Source organism: Euprymna scolopes, chromosome 27, assembly GCF_053919585.1.
Source record: "Euprymna scolopes isolate OS-2025 chromosome 27, ASM5391958v1, whole genome shotgun sequence".
Classification (NCBI taxonomy): domain Eukaryota; kingdom Metazoa; phylum Mollusca; class Cephalopoda; order Sepiida; family Sepiolidae; genus Euprymna; species Euprymna scolopes.
Window position 1 is genome coordinate 91,268,309 of NC_136508.1, and position 19,559 is coordinate 91,287,867.

The 19,559-nt window shown below is 33.3% G+C and overlaps 1 protein-coding gene across 6 annotated transcripts in view; it reads left to right on the top strand.

The window, feature by feature from the left end:
* LOC145248979 (uncharacterized) overlaps positions 1-19,559 on the top strand; it is a 68,277-nt gene that overhangs the window by 24,956 nt on the left and 23,762 nt on the right. For 5 of the 6 annotated variants that reach the window (XM_080110795.1, XM_080110796.1, XM_080110797.1 and 2 more), the window contains 5 exons: positions 960-1,223; positions 9,431-9,688; positions 11,731-11,988; positions 14,054-14,311; positions 16,411-16,668. In XM_080110795.1, coding sequence (XP_079966921.1) covers positions 960-1,223; positions 9,431-9,688; positions 11,731-11,988; positions 14,054-14,311; positions 16,411-16,668 — 1,296 coding nt within the window. The remainder of the gene's footprint in view (positions 1-959; positions 1,224-9,430; positions 9,689-11,730; positions 11,989-14,053; positions 14,312-16,410; positions 16,669-19,559) is intronic. The other variant, XM_080110798.1, reaches the window with a different exon arrangement.

Genomic DNA, 19,559 nt, shown 5'->3' on the forward strand with positions numbered 1-19,559 from the left:
GTTATCTTTATTCAATCAAGATTGCCCCCCGCCGCCACCTACTAATTCTTTAATAATTTTGATGTCAAAAAATGGTGGTTATTAGCCTGTTTTCTGATGCCTTCGAAATAATTTTTTACTGATTTCGCCTTTGCAACATTCTTCAATATTCGGATCATTTTATTTTGTGCTTTTTTTACATGAGGGATCACCACTTATCAAGGCCCGGAAGCCACTCGGGGATAAGGGTTATTGCGTGTACATTAATCAATGGGATAATATCGTAGTAATCGTTAGTAATGGAGATTTGATAAAGTGTCTTACTTAAGGGGGCAGTTTATCAGGAATTTGTTTATGTTGGACTTGAAGACATCCAAGTTGTAGTCAGGTCGGAAACAGGCAAACGGAAGAGAATTCCACAGGCGTGCACTTCCCAGAAAGAAACTTTGTTCATGGAATCTACGTTTTGATTTAGGCACAGATAAAGAGTGGGGGAAATTACTGGCAGTGATTTTAGCTAGACGGGCGTTTATCGTGAAAGATTGGCGAGGGGAGACCAGAGATTGGAGCTCGGACGAACACTTGCCATGGAAATAAAGATAAAACAAAGACAGTCTCACAACGTCTCTTCTGTGAGAGAGAAGTTGCAGGGAAGAGAAAAGGGCATCCCCTTCTAAGCCATAAAGTCTATTTTGTACTTTGTCAAGGCAGGATAGGCTGTTTTTAGAAGCTCCAGCCCAGATGTGGCAGCAGAACTCCATCTTTGGACGTACTTGGCTTTTATACAGATAGAGAATTACATCAGTAGTGAGATATCTTCTGGAGCGGTAGAAGGATCCCACCATTTTCCCAGCGGACCGGGCAACAGACTTGATATACATGTTCCATTTCAGATCAGGAGTAAAGGTCAAACCCAGGAGCTTGTTTTGTTTTTGTTTTGTTGCAAGATTTTCTAATACCTTATTCTTTTGTAATTCTAGAGGAAAGTCCACCACCAGAAAAGCCGGTCATCACCGCCAACAAACCCCAAATATGTGTTGGCGAACAAATGACAATTACGTGTGAATGGCGAGGTGGTCAGCCGAGTGCGTCCGTAAGTTTAACTTGCCTTTCGAAGACGGAAACAAACAAGGATTCTGTTACAATCACAGAAACCGTGACTCGTCAGATGAGCAGTAATTGTCGATGTGAAGGAACACATACTCTTAAATATGAATCTACAGTGTCTAACATAAATATTCGATGTAAGTTGATATATTTTATTTTTTTAAATATTTGTGTTCCATTTTTATAGAACCAATTTTTATTTTACTTCAAATTTTATAGTTATGCTCGCCCACAAATCAATCAATCAATCAATCTATTTATCTATCTATCTATCTATCTATCTATTTATCTATCTATCTATCTATCTAACATGTAGTCATGTATGTTTCGTGTTTTCATGACACATCAGTGTGGCTAAATATTCCAAAGGGCGAATGAACCCTTTTTGGGGGTCAACGGCCAACTAGCACCGTGTGTGTTTGTGTGTATGTATGTGTGCGTTGGGGTGGAGAGGGCTCCCGTAAGCCGTGGTGAAGGCAACCTTTCTAGGAGAAGCAAATCTCTAATTAAAAAAAAACATAAAACGGGAGACCAGTACCCGTATTAAGCTGGTCTGCAGTTTAACTTGTTGCTGGCTATCTTGCTCTTGATTGTTGCTGGATCTCAACATTTTGAACCGAGAGAGGGACTTAGCTGTCGTACAAAGCTAAGACTCTGTAACGTCATCTGTGTATAGATACTCCCTAAGGCATTTGTCTATAAAAATGGTCCTGTAGCGATGGAAAAGTTGTGACGTGTGGAAGCTTGAAATGCTGGAAGCATGTAATAATTGATCTCAATGACCGTCTTTAGCGTGCCTGCTTGTGTGAATTCACTGGTAGGACTAAAAATAAAACGAAGTAATTTTGGGGCTCATGGACTTTAAGCGTCTGAGGGAGCAGCACTCGTCTGACAAGACGTTGCAATCGTCATGTATAAATATATGTATATGCATGAATATATATATATATATATATACATACATATATATATATATATATATTGATACGATTTGGTAACCGAAACATGTGTAACTAAGCAGCTAAAACGGTAATATGTATATACTGTATATATATATATATATATATATATATATATATATATATATATATAACATTTAGTAACTTACAAATATCTTTTCAAGACTCATCAGTGTGGCTAGATATAGTGAACGCACCAACCTAACTTTTGAAATATTTGTATATCATTTTTACACATTTCTCACAGTTTGAAAAAATCCTTTTTATTTTATTTTTGTCGCAATCTGTCTGTTTACCTATCTATCTATCTATCTAGCATGTATTTATACACAAACATGTGTTTCGTCTTTCTACATCAGAGTGGTGGCAATGTAACGAGACGGTTCGAGAGTGACGGCCACGTTACAAGCCATACCATTTGAGCTTCTTTTTGTGTACCTTCATAAACAACTTCCTATCAATTATCCTTTCACTATAACCATTTTCTTTTACAAGGAGCTCGCCAGATATCAAAGCTCGAAGTTTACTTGTGGAAAAGAGTTGATGAGTGTGGTGGTGATCATTAATGGTGGAAATTGTGTAGAATTTGATTCTTTAAGGCGGAGACTCAACAAAAATTTGTTTGCATTGGACTTGAGGACGACCTTGTTGTAGTTAGTTTGAAAGCAAACCAGCAGAACAGAGTTCTACAGGAGGACAGTGTTAGGAAAGAAGCTTTGTTCATTAAATTTGCCTTTAGATTTAGGCACACTTAGATAGTGGGGGAAATTGTGGGTAGGGGTTGTAGTTAGACAAGTGCTCGTTTTCATCCATTTTATTTCTTCATATTTGTATATCACGATTTATACTAATCACTTCATAATGCAAAAAATATTCATATTATGAAAACTAATGTTATGTTATGTGGGGGACACGGATGGATGTATATAAAACGTTCTTCTAATGAATATGTGTATACAGAGTGTTATCAGTCTAAGTGCTGATGCGTGTCTGTGTCAGACATGTATTTTTGACATACCTTTTCAATTGCATCTTTTGTCCTTTGTCTTTTGGTCTCCATGAGAATTTCATCTGTTCTTGAAGGAACTGGAACCTGTTGGATGAAGATGTTTCAAATGGTCCAAGACGATGATTTGTTTTACATTATATATATTTGTTTTATTTCACTTCCCAGGTGTCGATACGCAGAAGAATGGAAAGTGAATATTCTGTCCTTTGGGGTTTCTCTAATCTCCATTTTGAGACAAGTCACCTTCCTCTGAGAGTGGGAGAAGACAATCCGTTAACTCATCTGTGCTGTTTGATGTCTGGAATCCAATTCAACGGTACATCCAGCAAACCAGAACACATGACAGACGGCATGTCCTTCCGGTCAGCTGTTCAGTTTGACAAGGTCTGACATGTTTCGATAACATTATCCAAACATAGATCACATTTCTTATTTACTTCGTAGATAGTAGATAGATAAATCGATAGATAGAAAAATAGATAAATAGATAGGCACACCAATAATTAGATAAACTGATATTTAGACAAATAAGAGATAATTTCTCCTCTGTTCCTTTAGCCATACATTTTCTACTATTCACATTTAAACTAAAAGGAACTAGTTACGCCCACTCGACTGGCAAAGAAAACTGTCATACCATAATCGAATAAATAATATTATATATTATATATAATACTAGCGGGGGTACCCGGCGTTGCCCGAGTGTTTGTTTCCGGGACGGGGGGGAGTTTTAAAAAATGTTATGGTAGGTAAGTAGGAAGGATCAAACCCGGAGTCATGAGTAAAAGTAGGAAAATAAAGTGTGAAAAAAAAACAAAAAACATCTGCAACGTTAACAGTTCGGCCACCAAGAAAAGTCCATTCCAGTTGTTTAGGAAAAAAAAAAACACTATGGTAGGTCGGCGCGAACGGTAAAATATAATGTGAATTGTCCAGCACCCTAACCACTACGCCACAGAGCACTGCAGCTTTGTTTTGTGATTTTAAATAACTTCACATGATAGAACTACGAAGCCAAACCGGTGTTCTCTTCTCAACTGTTCCTTGTGAACGATGTCCAAACGGTGTTAAGTGGTGACAGGGGGAGGAGGAATTTTTTAGAGAGAAAATATTTTACCACTTCCATTGATCTTAACCGATTTTGGCCGTGACTTCTCAGCAGAAAAAGTATAGAAATCTAAGATTATCGAGGAATTTGAGAACTAATAAGCCTATAACAAACCTCAGATATTGTTCTGCCGTTTGTGCATAATGTATTTGCATGAAATATCTTGATTTTTAATCCTATTAAGGTCAAAATACCACGGGAAAAAATGAGTTCATTTTATTTATATAGAGAAAGAATAGATAGAAGAAGAAAAAGAATAGAGATATAATAGAATATATATATATATATATATATATATATATATATATATATATATATATATAATAAAATATAATAACATCCAAGTGGCGCTAATCCTTGCATCATGTCGAAAATCAACTCAGTCCCCGTGTCCTTATGACCTCTTAATAAACCCAAATTTCAATTCCAGGAGCATCGTTTACTCCCGTCGACACTACATGTGGTCAATAAAATCCCTGCCAATCAGCCAAAACAACAAAATTTGAGGCTGTCTGCCTTAGCAATACGGACAATCATCGTCACTGGCTTTACAGAAAAGCTCTTCTTTTCACGGTTGGCAGCAAAAAAAAACTTCAACATTCCAGGCCTTACACAACAGAAAACTTGTTCTACTCTATCTGGTGGCCAGCATTCTTAGATCCGATATATCCTTTACTATACGGCTTAACTAGCAAAACGTCGGAATCAGGAATCGGAAAAATCAGAAAATTTGGGGGTATCAGAATCGGTATTAGAATTGGAAAAATTGATTCCTATTTTCCGATGTCAAAACGATTCTTTTAATTGTCTTTTTTTATTTGATTTTGTTTAAACCAAAATCTTCCATTGCTGGTAATAATGAACAAATAATAAATATTTATTGATTATAAATTACCAGTAAAGTTAAAATCGATAGACCATCCTCCACAAGTGTATTTTGACATTTAGGAAAATACCTGCATATTTAACAGGTTTTTTTTTGTGAAAATTGGGGGAAATAACAATTTTAAATTAAAATAATTAGAGATTTATAAAGAATCGGAATCGGTAATTGTATCGGAATCATAAAAATATTGGAATCTTCTCATCACTAACACACCTCCTCACTGTACTCCAGTGATTGCATCATGATGGACTTCAACCATCATCACTCCTCCCCTCCAACCTATTTAGGGATCCTTATGCCCCCAAAATTGATTCTTCCCAATTCGCCACGAAGTGCACGTTGACCGGGATAAGTCTGTCTGGAGCAATCAAATACCCCAGCCGGTAACCGCAGCTAGCCCTTTCTAGCTCACAGCACACAGAATACAGATCACTAATGCAAGGAGCTTCCTTGTTCCCTATTGACACTACTCGTTATCGATGGAATATCAAAAATAATCCGCCCCTAAAAGATTATTGCAATTCTCTCCGAAAACATAAAAAAAAATGTTGCCGCCATTACAAAAACCCTACTATTCAAATTTTAATCTCTTGCTGACTCTTACATCTTATAATCCCATAGTTTGTCTTTTTTTTCTATTTCCTCCCTCGGTACACAATTATTTTTCATTTCTATTCTTTTTCTATTTTTTTTTAAATTAATATCTTTTTATTATTTTAAAAATTATTAATTATTTAAATAAGCCCACAAGCCAGACACTCGATTCCTCCGTCTTGTGACAATAATACGTTATGACAAAAACAAATAAAAAACCAACAAAAAACTATCAAAATGGTGTTTCAAAAAATAATAAAAATAAAATCAATTCTCTTCAGTCAAGACTTGATATACAGTCATTTCACAAAGTCCAAAACAATAAAAAAACAACAGTCACGTGGTACCAAATTTCCACATCATCAATTCCCAATTCCACATTTTTTTAACAACAGCCAAACAAAAAAATCGCAACAAATATTTCAACAAAAGAATTCAGGAATCGGTTTTTAAAGGTCATTCACATCCCATCGTTTCAGAATAAAAAAAAATCATTCACATCCCATCGTTTCAGAATAAAAAAAAGTCATTCATATCCAATCGTTTCAGAATAAAAAAAAAAGTCATTCACATCCCATCGTTTCAGAATAAAAAAAAAAGTCATTCACATCCCATCGTTTCAGAATAAAAAAAAATCATTCACATCCCATCGTTTCAGAATAAAAAAAATCATTCACATCCCATCGTTTCAGAATAAAAAAAAAGTCATTCACATCCCATCGTTTCAGAATAAAAAAAAGTCATTCACATCCCATCGTTTCAGAATAAAAAAAAAACATCATTCACATCCCATCGTTTCAGAATAAAAAAAAGTCATTCACAGGCCATCGTTTCAGAATAAAAAAAAAGTCATTCACATCCCATCGTTTCAGAATAAAAAAAAATCATTCATATCCCATCGTTTCAGAACAAAAAAAAGTCATTCACATCCCATCGTTTCAGAATAAAAAAAATCATTCACATCCCATCGTTTCAGAATAAAAAAAAAAGTCATTCACATCCCATCGTTTCAGAATAAAAAAAAAGTCATTCACATCCCATCGTTTCAGAATAAAAAAAAATCATTCACATCCCATCGTTTCAGAATAAAAAAAGTCATTCACATCCCATCGTTTCAGAATAAAAAAAAAGTCATTCAAATCCCATCGTTTCAGAATAAAAAAAGTCATTCACATCCCACCGTTTCAGAATAAAAAAAAGATCCACTCAGTCCTGTTTTGTAACAAAACTTTGCAACAGATCATGTAAATGGGCCCCTATTATAACAAATACATTTTTGTTTTTCTCCATGGGTATCCATGTTTTTTCTCCATGGGTATCCATGTTTTTTCTCCATGGGTATCCATGTTTTTTCTGTCTCAACTCTTTTCTCTTTTCCTATTTCCTATTAAAAGCGCACATCATACATGTTTTTTCTTTCTTTTTTTTTACATAAAATTAACACATTTTCTTTTTCTTACTTCACCAACGTATTTTCCATAGCCGGCTACAGCATATCGTCGTTTTTCTTATGTGTGTGTGTCTGTGTGTGTGTCTGTGTGTGTGTGTGTCTGTGTGTACGTGTGTGTCAGTGTGTTTGTCTGTGTGTGTGTCTGTGTGTATGTGTGTGTGTACGTGTGTGTCTGTGTGTAAGTGTGTGTGTGTGTGTGTCTGTGCGTGTGTGTCTGTTTGTGTGTGTCTGTGCTTCCTTTTTCATTTTAGAATTTTTTTCTTTGTCTTCATTGTCCATTTCTTCTTTACGTCTTTAAGATTTATTTATGTATTTTTCTTCTGTGACCCTTCTTTTATTTCTAATTTGTTTGTTTTATTTTTGCCTTTTTTTTCAATGTTTTGTCCGTGGTAAATCAGTTCTTTCTTTATTCTTGGAATAATAAAATTGGTCACGGCTGCCAAATCGGCAGTAGATGTTGTATAGAGAGGGGTTTCATTTATGATAGGAGATATCTTATGTTGGTGAAGAGACAAGAGTTATGAAGAGAGACATGTCATGAACAGTTCTTTAAACACTAAGGAGATATACATTATTGATGAGGGGGATACAATCAACACTTTGGAAGGGGTTTCATATAACTTTCATTTTACAAGATGATGAGACAGCGTGATGTTATATAATAACAGAAGACAAAAACACATTACCTTGCGGTTGATGACAAACGAAGACAAAGGCTTATATATCAATATGAAGACATTTATTTTCAGCTGGTGATGAGAACGATGAGAATTCGATGCCGGTTTAGATTTCTACATTTGGTCTTCCCACTTAACTGTATAGACTGAATCTATATTTCTTTGTGACGTCAGAACGTGACCAACATGTGCATGTTTTGCACGTGGATATTGCATATGCTTCCAACACGTGTCCTGACGACACAACGAACATTCCTTAATTTGATTGATCATTATTCCTCTAAACTAACTTAGTTTTTATAGTTATTTCTAACTACAATGGATAAATCCACTCCATTCCTGGAATCGTATCTAAATGACAATATGTACTCATTTTAACTTTTAACAATTGAGTTCGATTCCAGCATTCTCTTTTAATAATAATTATCTTTGAACTTAATTACTTCATTTCTAATTAAATACCGGAAGCTGTTGCTTCAATATACAACACTGAATAAAGCTATCAAATATAACTTATGATGTAAATATTAATATATATTAATCCTTAAATCCAACATTTTAATAATTGTCTTTGAATCACATTCATAAATATTTTGAATATTAATTTACCCATCTATTTTGAGGAAGTAATGAAGACAACTATTAAATTAATCAATGAATTAATTAATTAATCAAATATTTTATTCAATTCACAATATTTTCTTCACTTTATGCATAATTCTAAATATAATATATTTTTAGAAATCTTTTTATTTATTATCTCTCTTGCACAATAAGTCATTTAAAAATGAATTCAAGTGCATGTTGCTTTATTTAATTAAGATTCCCTCTCCCTTCTTTAGAATAAAATTATTATTGAGGTGGCACTTCTACAGATTCTTACAGTGGACTATTCTTGACGTCACTTCCGGTGACCAGGTTCTGATTTTCAGCAGTCAGAACCTGAGAGAGAGAGAGAGAGAGAGAGAGAGAGAGAGAGAGAGAGAGAGTCGTAACTTCAGTTCGTTTTTGTATTTTCTGTTTAATATATTATCCATTTCACTATTTTCTAGTCTTCTCGATATTTTTCCAAATTTAATATATGAGAACCATTGCTCTAAACAATCAATATATAGTGAGAATCCCCAACTTCTAAAACTTCTATTTTTACTTCCCATTATTCTTCTAATGGATTATTTTTCATAATTTTATTAATTCATACTGATTTCACAGTATCTGTCTCTCCCTTCTCCTCCCGTTCGCAGGCATCCTCCTCCCGTTTTTTTTCTGTTTTGTTTACAAAATGTGACCGAGCAGACGTGAATTGATTTATCCAAACCATCACTAATTGAAATGAAAACGAGATTATTTCATTTCGATCACGGCCGCAATTATTCACTGACGACAGTGATCACCAACAACAATCATAGTTTACTTTTTTGCGAGGGAGGGGGATTAGGCTTCCACCGGGCAACGCCAGTAAATGGGTCCTGCTATTTATTAAATAATGTTGAATTTTATGTAAAGGATGGACACCAGTAGCCTGTTTTCCAATATCTTTAAGCTTCATAATTTTGGTGACTCTTACTTTTGGAACTTTCTCCAATATTTTGATCATTTTATTTTGTTTGTTGTTGGAACATGTGTTGACATTCTTTTAATTTTGAATTTTTGGTTGACAGTCCCACCAGAAGACAAACCTGTCATCACCGTCAACAAACCCCAAATATGTGTTGGCGAACAAATAACAGCTACGTGCGAATGGCGTGGTGGTCAGCCGGGTGCTTCTGTAAATCTAAATTGCCTTTCTGTGACGAAAACAAACAAAGATTCTGTGACAATCACCGAAACCGTGACTGGTGGGATGAGCCATCAATGTCGATGTGAAGGAGTACATGATTGTAGAAATGAATTTACCACGTATGAGCTAAACATGCAATGTAAGTGAATTTTTTTTCTGTTTTGAAATATCATGTTTAGAGATTCATCTCAAACTAAAAATTAATTTATTATTGAATTTTTTGTCTTAATTTTATCTTTATGCTCTGATGAAACTTCCTATCTATCTATCTATCTATCATTTTGTTTTGAAATGTGTGTGCATCATGTTTACTGAATATATATACTAGCAGGACCCGTCATCCGGCATTGCCCGGTGGAAGCATTAAAAGTAAAGTATGGTTGTTGTTGGGGTCCCCCCCAACCTACCCATGTTAAGAACCGTTTTCAGAATCGACCCCCGCTCAACCTCCCCATGGAAAAAACAGCTGTCGGAATAGACACCCCCAACCTCCGCAAGTGAATTACAGTGCAGAATGCAGGTATTTATATCTTGAAAGATACCTGTCTGTGCAAAATATAAATTACATTGTCTTAATATATATATATATATATATATATATATATTATGATACATTTATTAAAATGTATAATAAATTATTTTATTGACTTTTAGCCGAGAGGAGATATAATTTCAGTATATTTTATTCACTGTATCATTTTTCGCGCCGAGGATCAATTCACGTCTGCTCGGTCACATTTTGTAAACAAAACAGAAGAAAAAAAAAACGGTTGGAGGAGGCCTGCGAACGGGAGGAGAAGGGAGAGACAGATACTGTGAACGAAGAGTGGAAAAGGAAAGAGAAAAGAAAGAGAAATAAACCGTATATATAGAGAGAAACTGTGTAGAGAAAGAGAGCTATAGATCGTATATATAGAGAGGGGCCTGAAAAAAGTTGTCAGCAGGAGGTGGAGCGTCGTGCTTCAAACCGCTAAGACGTAAGTCAGCGAAGGTCGGGTTGGCGATCGGCAAAAGCGGCGACGACGTGATAGCGGCGTCGCGGATGTAAATATCAACGACGTCAACCGATGATCAGCGGTCAAAGTTAGAATATTGACCGAATAAAAGAATGAACCCAGCGAAGGCAGGAATCATAGATCAGTGAAACTGTTACTGTAAATCAAGAACTTCGATGAGCTTCGGAAAACAAATACTTGGAGTAATCAACACGCACGCGCGTAATGAAACATAAATCATCCGAAGGACAAAAATATGAAAATTAACCTGCGCGCGCGTAATCAAACATAAACAATTTACATGAAAGAAATATATATATAAAAAAAGGAGACGAAAGAAAGGTCACATTTCAAAGGACATTAAGTGAGTTTTTCAATCAAAACTTTCATTTCTCCAACATCTCTCTCTCACCCTGTATCTAATTGAGCAGACGATTTCTTGTTTTATGTGAACATTGACTGTTAATATATTTTCTCTCGGTAAAATTTGAATTCATTAAATCATTTAATTTAGTTAAGCATATTTAATTTTCTTTCCTTGAATTGAATTTTATTTTATTTTTTTATATACATAAAAGTTTGTTAATTTTTCGATGATATTTGTCTTCGTTATTTCTTATGTGATTTCGTTTCATTTTATTGTTGTCTTCGGGACGGTTGTCCCATTCCCTTAACGCATTATCAAGGAACCTGGGAAACTTTATTTTTTTTTAATATATTTTGTTACGTCACCCAGTAGGACTGGGATACGTCGTAACAAATATATATATATATATATATATATATATATATATATATATATATATATATATATATATATTGTTCAATTCTCAATATCTTCTTCACTTTATGGATAATTCTAAATATATATTTTTTAGAAATCTTTTTATTTACTGCTGAATTGGGTATATTTCATGGTTATATCTCTTGCAGAATAAGTCATTTAAAAATAAATACAATTACCTGTTATCTTTATTTATTTAAGATTGTCTCCCCTTCTTGGAATAGAGTTATTCAATAATTTTGATTTTTTATGCACAGGATCGAGATCATTAGTCTGTTTTCCAAAACCTTTGAACTATTAACTTCATAGTTTTGGTGATTTAAATCTTCAACTTGTCATTTTATTTGTGTGCTTTTAGAACATGTGTTGACATTCTTTTAATTTTGAATTTTTGGTTGACAGATCCACCAGCAGACAAACCTGTCATCACCGTCAACAAACCCCAAATATGTGTTGGCGAACAAATAACAGCTACGTGCGAATGGCGAGGTGGTCAGCCGAATGCTTCTGTAAATCTAAATTGCCTTTCTGTGACGAAAACAAACAAAGATTCTGTGACGATAACCGAAACTGTGACTCGTGGGATGAGCCATCAATGTCGATGTGAAGGAGTACATGCTTGTAGAAATGAATTCACCACGTATAAGCTAAACACGCAATGTAAGTGAATTTTTTTTCCGTTTTGAAATATCATGTTTAGAGATTCATCTCAAACTAAAAATTAATTTATTATTGAATTTTTTGTCTTAATTTTATCATTATGCTCTGATGAAACTTCCTATCTATCTATCTATCTATCTATCTATCATTTTGTTTTGAAATGTGTGTGCATCATGTTTACTGAATATATATACTAGCAGGACCCGTCATCCGGCGTTGCCCGGTGAAAGCATTAACATGTAAAGTATGGTTGTTGTTGGGGTCCCCCCAACCTACCCATGTTAAGAACCGTTTTCAGAATCGATCCCCGCTCAACCTCCCCATGGAAAAAACAGCTGTCGGAATAGACACCCCCAACCTCCGCAAGTGAATTACAGTGCAGAATGCAGGTATTTATATCTTGAAAGATACCTGTCTGTGCAAAATATAAATTACATTGTCTTAATATATATATATATATATATATATATATATATATATATATATATATTATGATACATTTATTAAAATGTATAATAAATTATTTTATTGACTTTTAGCCGAGAGGAGATATAATTTCAGTATATTTTATTCACTGTATCATTTTTCGCGCCGAGGATCAATTCACGTCTGCTCGGTCACATTTTGTAAACAAAACAGAAGAAAAAAAAAGCGGTTGGAGGAGGCCTGCGAACGGGAGGAGAAAGGGAGAGACAGATACTGTGAACGAAGAGTGGAAAAGGAAAGAGAAAAGAAAGAGAAATAAACCGTATATATAGAGAGAAACTGTGTAGAGAAAGAGAGCTATAGATCGTATATATAGAGAGGGGCCTGAAAAAAGTTGTCAGCAGGCAGTGGAGCGTCGCGCTTCAAACCGCTAAGACGTAAGTCAGCGAAGGTCGGGTTGGCGATCGGCGAAAGCGGCGACGACGTGATAGCGGCGTCGCGGAGGTAAATATCAACGACGTCAACCGATGATCAGCGGTCAAAGTTAGAATATTGACCGAATAAAAGAATGAACCCAGCGAAGGCAGGAATCATAGATCAGTGAAACTGTTACTGTAAATCAAGGACTTCGATGAGCTTCGGAAAACAAATACTTGGAGTAATCAACACGCACGCGCGTAATGAAACATAAATCATCCGAAGGACAAAAATATGAAAATTAACCTGCGCGCGCGTAATCAAACATAAACAATTTACATGAAAGAAATATATATATAAAAAAAGGAGACGAAAGAAAGGTCACATTTCAAAGGACATTAAGTGAGTTTTTCAATCAAAACTTTCATTTCTCCAACATCTCTCTCACCCTGTATCTAATTGAGCAGACGATTTCTTGTTTTATGTGAACATTGACTGTTAATATATTTTCTCTCGGTAAAATTTGAATTCATTAAATCATTTAATTTAGTTAAGCATATTTAATTTTCTTTCCTTGAATTGAATTTTATTTTATTTTTTTATATACATAAAAGTTTGTTAATTTTTCGATGATATTTGTCTTCGTTATTTCTTATGTGATTTCGTTTCATTTTATTGTTGTCTTCGGGACGGTTGTCCCATTCCCTTAACGCATTATCAAGGAACCTGGGAAACTTTATTTTTTTTTAATATATTTTGTTACGTCACCCAGTAGGACTGGGATACGTCGTAACAAATATATATATATATATATATATATATATATATATATATATATATATATATATATATATATTGTTCAATTCTCAATATCTTCTTCACTTTATGGATAATTCTAAATATATATTTTTTAGAAATCTTTTTATTTACTGCTGAATTGGGTATATTTCATGGTTATATCTCTTGCAGAATAAGTCATTTAAAAATAAATACAATTACCTGTTATCTTTATTTATTTAAGATTGTCTCCCCTTCTTGGAATAGAGTTATTCAATAATTTTGATTTTTTATGCACAGGATCGAGATCATTAGTCTGTTTTCCAAAACCTTTGAATTATTAACTTCATAGTTTTTGTGATTTAAATCTTCAACTTGTCATTTTATTTGTGTGCTTTAAGAACATGTGTTGACATTCTTTTAATTTTGAATTTTTGGTTGACAGATCCACCAGCAGACAAACCTGTCATCACCGTCAACAAACCCCAAATATGTGTTGGCGAACAAATAACAGCTACGTGCGAATGGCGAGGTGGTCAGCCGAATGCTTCTGTAAATCTAAATTGCCTTTCTGTGACGAAAACAAACAAAGATTCTGTGACGATAACCGAAACTGTGACTCGTGGGATGAGCCATCAATGTCGATGTGAAGGAGTACATGCTTGTAGAAATGAATTCACCACGTATAAGCTAAACACGCAATGTAAGTGAATTTTTTTTCCGTTTTGAAATATCATGTTTAGAGATTCATCTCAAACTAAAAATTAATTTATTATTGAATTTTTTGTCTTAATTTTATCATTATGCTCTGATGAAACTTCCTATCTATATATCTATCTATCTATCTATCATTTTGTTTTGAAATGTGTGTGCATCATGTTTACTGAATATATATACTAGCAGGACCCGTCATCCGGCGTTGCCCGGTGAAAGCATTAAAAAGTAAAGTATGGTTGTTGTTGGGGTCCCCCCAACCTACCCATGTTAAGAACCGTTTTCAGAATCGATCCCCGCTCAACCTCCCCATGGAAAAAACAGCTGTCGGAATAGACACCCCCAACCTCCGCAAGTGAATTACAGTGCAGAATGCAGGTATTTATATCTTGAAAGATACCTGTCTGTGCAAAATATAAATTACATTGTCTTAATATATATATATATATATATATATATATATATATATATATATATATATATATATATATATATATATATATATATATATATTATGATACATTTATTAAAATGTATAATAAATTATTTTATTGACTTTTAGCCGAGAGGAGATATAATTTCAGTATATTTTATTCACTGTATCATTTTTCGCGCCGAGGATCAATTCACGTCTGCTCGGTCACATTTTGTAAACAAAACAGAAGAAAAAAAAAGCGGTTGGAGGAGGCCTGCGAACGGGAGGAGAAGGGAGAGACAGATACTGTGAACGAAGAGTGGAAAAGGAAAGAGAAAAGAAAGAGAAATAAACCGTATATATAGAGAGAAACTGTGTAGAGAAAGAGAGCTATAGATCGTATATATAGAGAGGGGCCTGAAAAAAGTTGTCAGCAGGCAGTGGAGCGTCGCGCTTCAAACCGCTAAGACGTAAGTCAGCGAAGGTCGGGTTGGCGATCGGCGAAAGCGGCGACGACGTGATAGCGGCGTCGCGGAGGTAAATATCAACGACGTCAACCGATGATCAGCGGTCAAAGTTAGAATATTGACCGAATAAAAGAATGAACCCAGCGAAGGCAGGAATCATAGATCAGTGAAACTGTTACTGTAAATCAAGGACTTCGATGAGCTTCGGAAAACAAATACTTGGAGTAATCAACACGCACGCGCGTAATGAAACATAAATCATCCGAAGGACAAAAATATGAAAATTAACCTGCGCGCGCGTAATCAAACATAAACAATTTACATGAAAGAAATATATATATAAAAAAAGGAGACGAAAGAAAGGTCACATTTCAAAGGACATTAAGTGAGTTTTTCAATCAAAACTTTCATTTCTCCAACATCTCTCTCTCACCCTGTATCTAATTGAGCAGACGATTTCTTGTTTTATGTGAACATTGTCTGTTAATATATTTTCTCTCGGTAAAATTTGAATTCATTAAATCATTTCATTTAGTTAAGCATATTTAATTTTCTTTCCTTGAATTGACTTCTATTTCATTTTTTTTATATAAATAAAAGTTTGTTAATTTTTCGATGATATTTGTCTTCGTTATTTCTTATGTGATTTCGTGTCATTTTATTGTTGTCTTCGGGACGGTTGTCCCATTCCCTTAACGCATTATCAAGGAACCTGGGAAACTTTATTTTTTTTTTAAATATATTTTGTTACGTAACCCAGTAGGACTGGGATACGTCGTAACATATATATATATATATATATATATATATATATATATATATATATATATATATATATATATATATTGTTCAATTCTCAATATCTTCTTCACTTTATGGATAATTCTAAATATATATTTTTTAGAAATCTTTTTATTTACTGCTGAATTGGGTATAGTTCATGGTTATCTCTCTTGCAGAATAAGTCATTTAAAAATAAATACAATTACCTGTTATCTTTATTTAAGATTGTCTCCCCTTCTTGGAATAGAGTTATTCAATAATTTTGATTTTTTATGCACAGGATCGAGATCATTAGTCTGTTTTCCAAAACCTTTGAACTATTGACTTCATAGTTTTTGTGATTTAAATCTTCAACTTGTCATTTTATTTGTGTGCTTTTAGAACATGTGTTGATACTCTTAATTTTGAATTTTTGGTTGACAGATCCACCAGCAGACAAACCTGTCATCACCGTCAACAAACCCCAAATATGTGTTGGCGAACAAATAACAGCTACGTGCGAATGGCGAGGTGGTCAGCCGAATGCTTCTGTAAATCTAAATTGCCTTTCTGTGACGAAAACAAACAAAGATTCTGTGACGATAACCGAAACTGTGACTCGTGGGATGAGCCATCAATGTCGATGTGAAGGAGTACATGCTTGTAGAAATGAATTTAATACGTATAATATAAATATAATATGTAAGTGAATTTTTTTTCAGTTTTGAAATATCATGTTTAGAGATTCATCTCAAACTAAAAATTAATTTCATCTTGTATTTTTGTCTTAATTTTACTATTATGTTCTGCTCAAATCTACTTATCTATCTATCTATCTATCTATCTATCTGACATTTTGTTTGTTTACAGATATAGTAGATATAACTTTCTATCTATCTATCTATCCATCTATCTATCTATCTATCTGATATTTTTTTTTTAAATATTTGTATATCATGTGTACAGAATCATCTGCAATTGAACAATTAATTCTTATTTTATTTTTGTCTCAATTTTATTGTTATGCCTCATCCTAATCTCTCTATTTAACACGTAGTCACTTACAAACACATCTTTCGTCTTTTCAAGATTCATCAGTGTGGCTAGATATAATCTCCAGATCTGAAGACTTGACATTAATCCCTAACGGTAATGAAAACCTAACGCTCTACTCTCAGCTAACTTGCCTGCTGATAATGGAAGAAATATACTTTGCCTTTACACGAATTTTTGTGTTCATTTGTTTATTCTATATTCGATGCTGATACCACAGAGGGTTCAATTTTTATAATGGAACTATCTTACTTTTTACGTAAGAGGAAAATCCACACTCACTGCATCAGAGTGTTCAACACATAGGGGAGCATATCTTTATTTAGATACTACTAAAACTCTGTTGATCTTGTATGTTTTTAACTAATCTCCATGCATGCTTGATGACGTCATGAAAATGATGACGTCACTGAAGGGTAAAATGAAAAATATTCGTTTTAGAAATGTTTGTGCATTATGGTTACATAGTTTAAATTTTATTTATTGTCTTGATTTTATTATGCTCGCCGAAATCTATCTATCTATCTATCTATCTATTTGTCAGTGTATCTCTCCTTATTAAACCTTATTTTTTCAATTTTTCTGATAATGCTTTTTGTGTGTGCGTGTATGAATTAATAAATTTGCCATACTTAGATTTTTTTTAATTTTAAAAGTATGCCGCAACATTTTTGCGTCTCGTCTTTCATCAAGACATCGCCAGGAAAATGTGTAAGATTCAGTTGCACTGACGGGTGGATGGTGGTTAGTAGTAGCGTTACGGTTTCGTTCCTAGTCTAGGGGTTAACGGAACGCCGCAAACATATTGAAAAATAAAAGATTAGAAAAAAAAGATAATTTGAAAAGAAAACAAATTTTTATTACAAAGAAAGAAAAGAAAATCAAAATCAAAAATATAGAAAAGAAACAAATGTCTAATAAGCTGTTTATAATGCAAGGGAAAGTAATTCTGTTCTCTGGTTATTTCCCTTTTAATAGAAGTAAATGGTTTTTATAGTAATGTTTGTTTTTATCTTTAGACATAAATGCTTTTTTGGTCAAGTATAATTCAGAAAAGTCTATATTTACCAGTTTTTTTTTTTGATGACAGAGATTTTCCTCTGTATCTTGTTTGGTTCACCTGTTATTTTAACGAATCGAGTTTTCTTGTGTTTTCCTTCGGTCGGAGTTATAATAGATGGTTGCCTCTCTTTGCGTCCGAATTCTTAAGTAATACTTTTATATTATTTTATATAATCTTTTATTGTTATTTCTTTTTAATTAAGTAATTTATTATTTTTATTATTATTATATAATATGTTAAGTATTTTTATTTTGTTATAATTAATAATAATATTATTAATTATTTTTATTATATTTTATTTTTATTATATGTTATTATTCGGATAATTGATATTATCTTTGTGTAATAAATCATAATTTCTTCATATCGTAAGAGGAAAATATATCATCCCATGACACTCCCCTCCTTCAAAGGAAAGGTTTGATATCCAGATATCAAAACTTTTAACCCTAGAAGTTGATCTATGGTGTGGTATGTAAAATTGAATGTGAAAGAAAATATAATATAAAGAAATTAAAATAGGAAGAAAGTTTATAAAGTTTTTCTTCATTTTTGTTCATCTGAAAATGAGAAATGTGGATGATATTATTTTCAATATATATACACTTGTAAATTTTATTTTTGTGTGTGTGTGTGTTGTGTGTTGTGTGTACTTTTTATGTATGTGTGTATTTTTGTGAAGATTATGTTTTAGATAGAGCATCGGCAATAATGTTTTCTCTACCTTTTGTGTGTTCGATAATGATGTTATATTTTTGTAAGAGTAGAGTCCACCTCGTTAGCCTTTGATTTTTATTAACCATTTTGTGTAAGAAGATAAGTGGATTGTAATCAGTGCGGACTAAAACACTCAAATTGAGAGAAAAGTCAAAGTGTTTTATGGCTGATAATAAAACTAAAAATTCATTTTCAACAGTGGAATAATTCTTTTGGTATTTGTTGAATTTTCTTGAGAAATAACCAATAGCTTTATCGAAGCCTTCTTCATCTTCTTGGATGAGAATTCCACCCATGCCCACATCACTGGCATCAATTTGTAATTTAAACTGTTTGGAGAAATCTGGGGTAGCAAGAGCTGGACTTCCAATAAGAGTTGATTTGATGTCATTGATGGTCGCCTCTCTTTGCGTCCCTACATCATGTTATAACCGATTATAATTTGCGCTCGTTCGCTATTTATCGCTAGAAAAGGTTCTGGAACAAACCGTCCAGAATATTTTTTGCTCCATGTTTTTAAAATCTCCAGAGACGCTAAAACCCCGTTTTACATTCAAATTATTAAGTAATACTTTTTATATTATTTTATATAATCTTTTATTGTAATTTCCTTTTAATTAAGTAATTTTTATAATTTTATTATTATTATTATTATTATTATTATTATTTAATATGTTAAGTATTTTATTTTATTATAATTAATAATAATATTATTATTATTATCATAATTTATTTTTATTATATGTTATTATGTGGATAA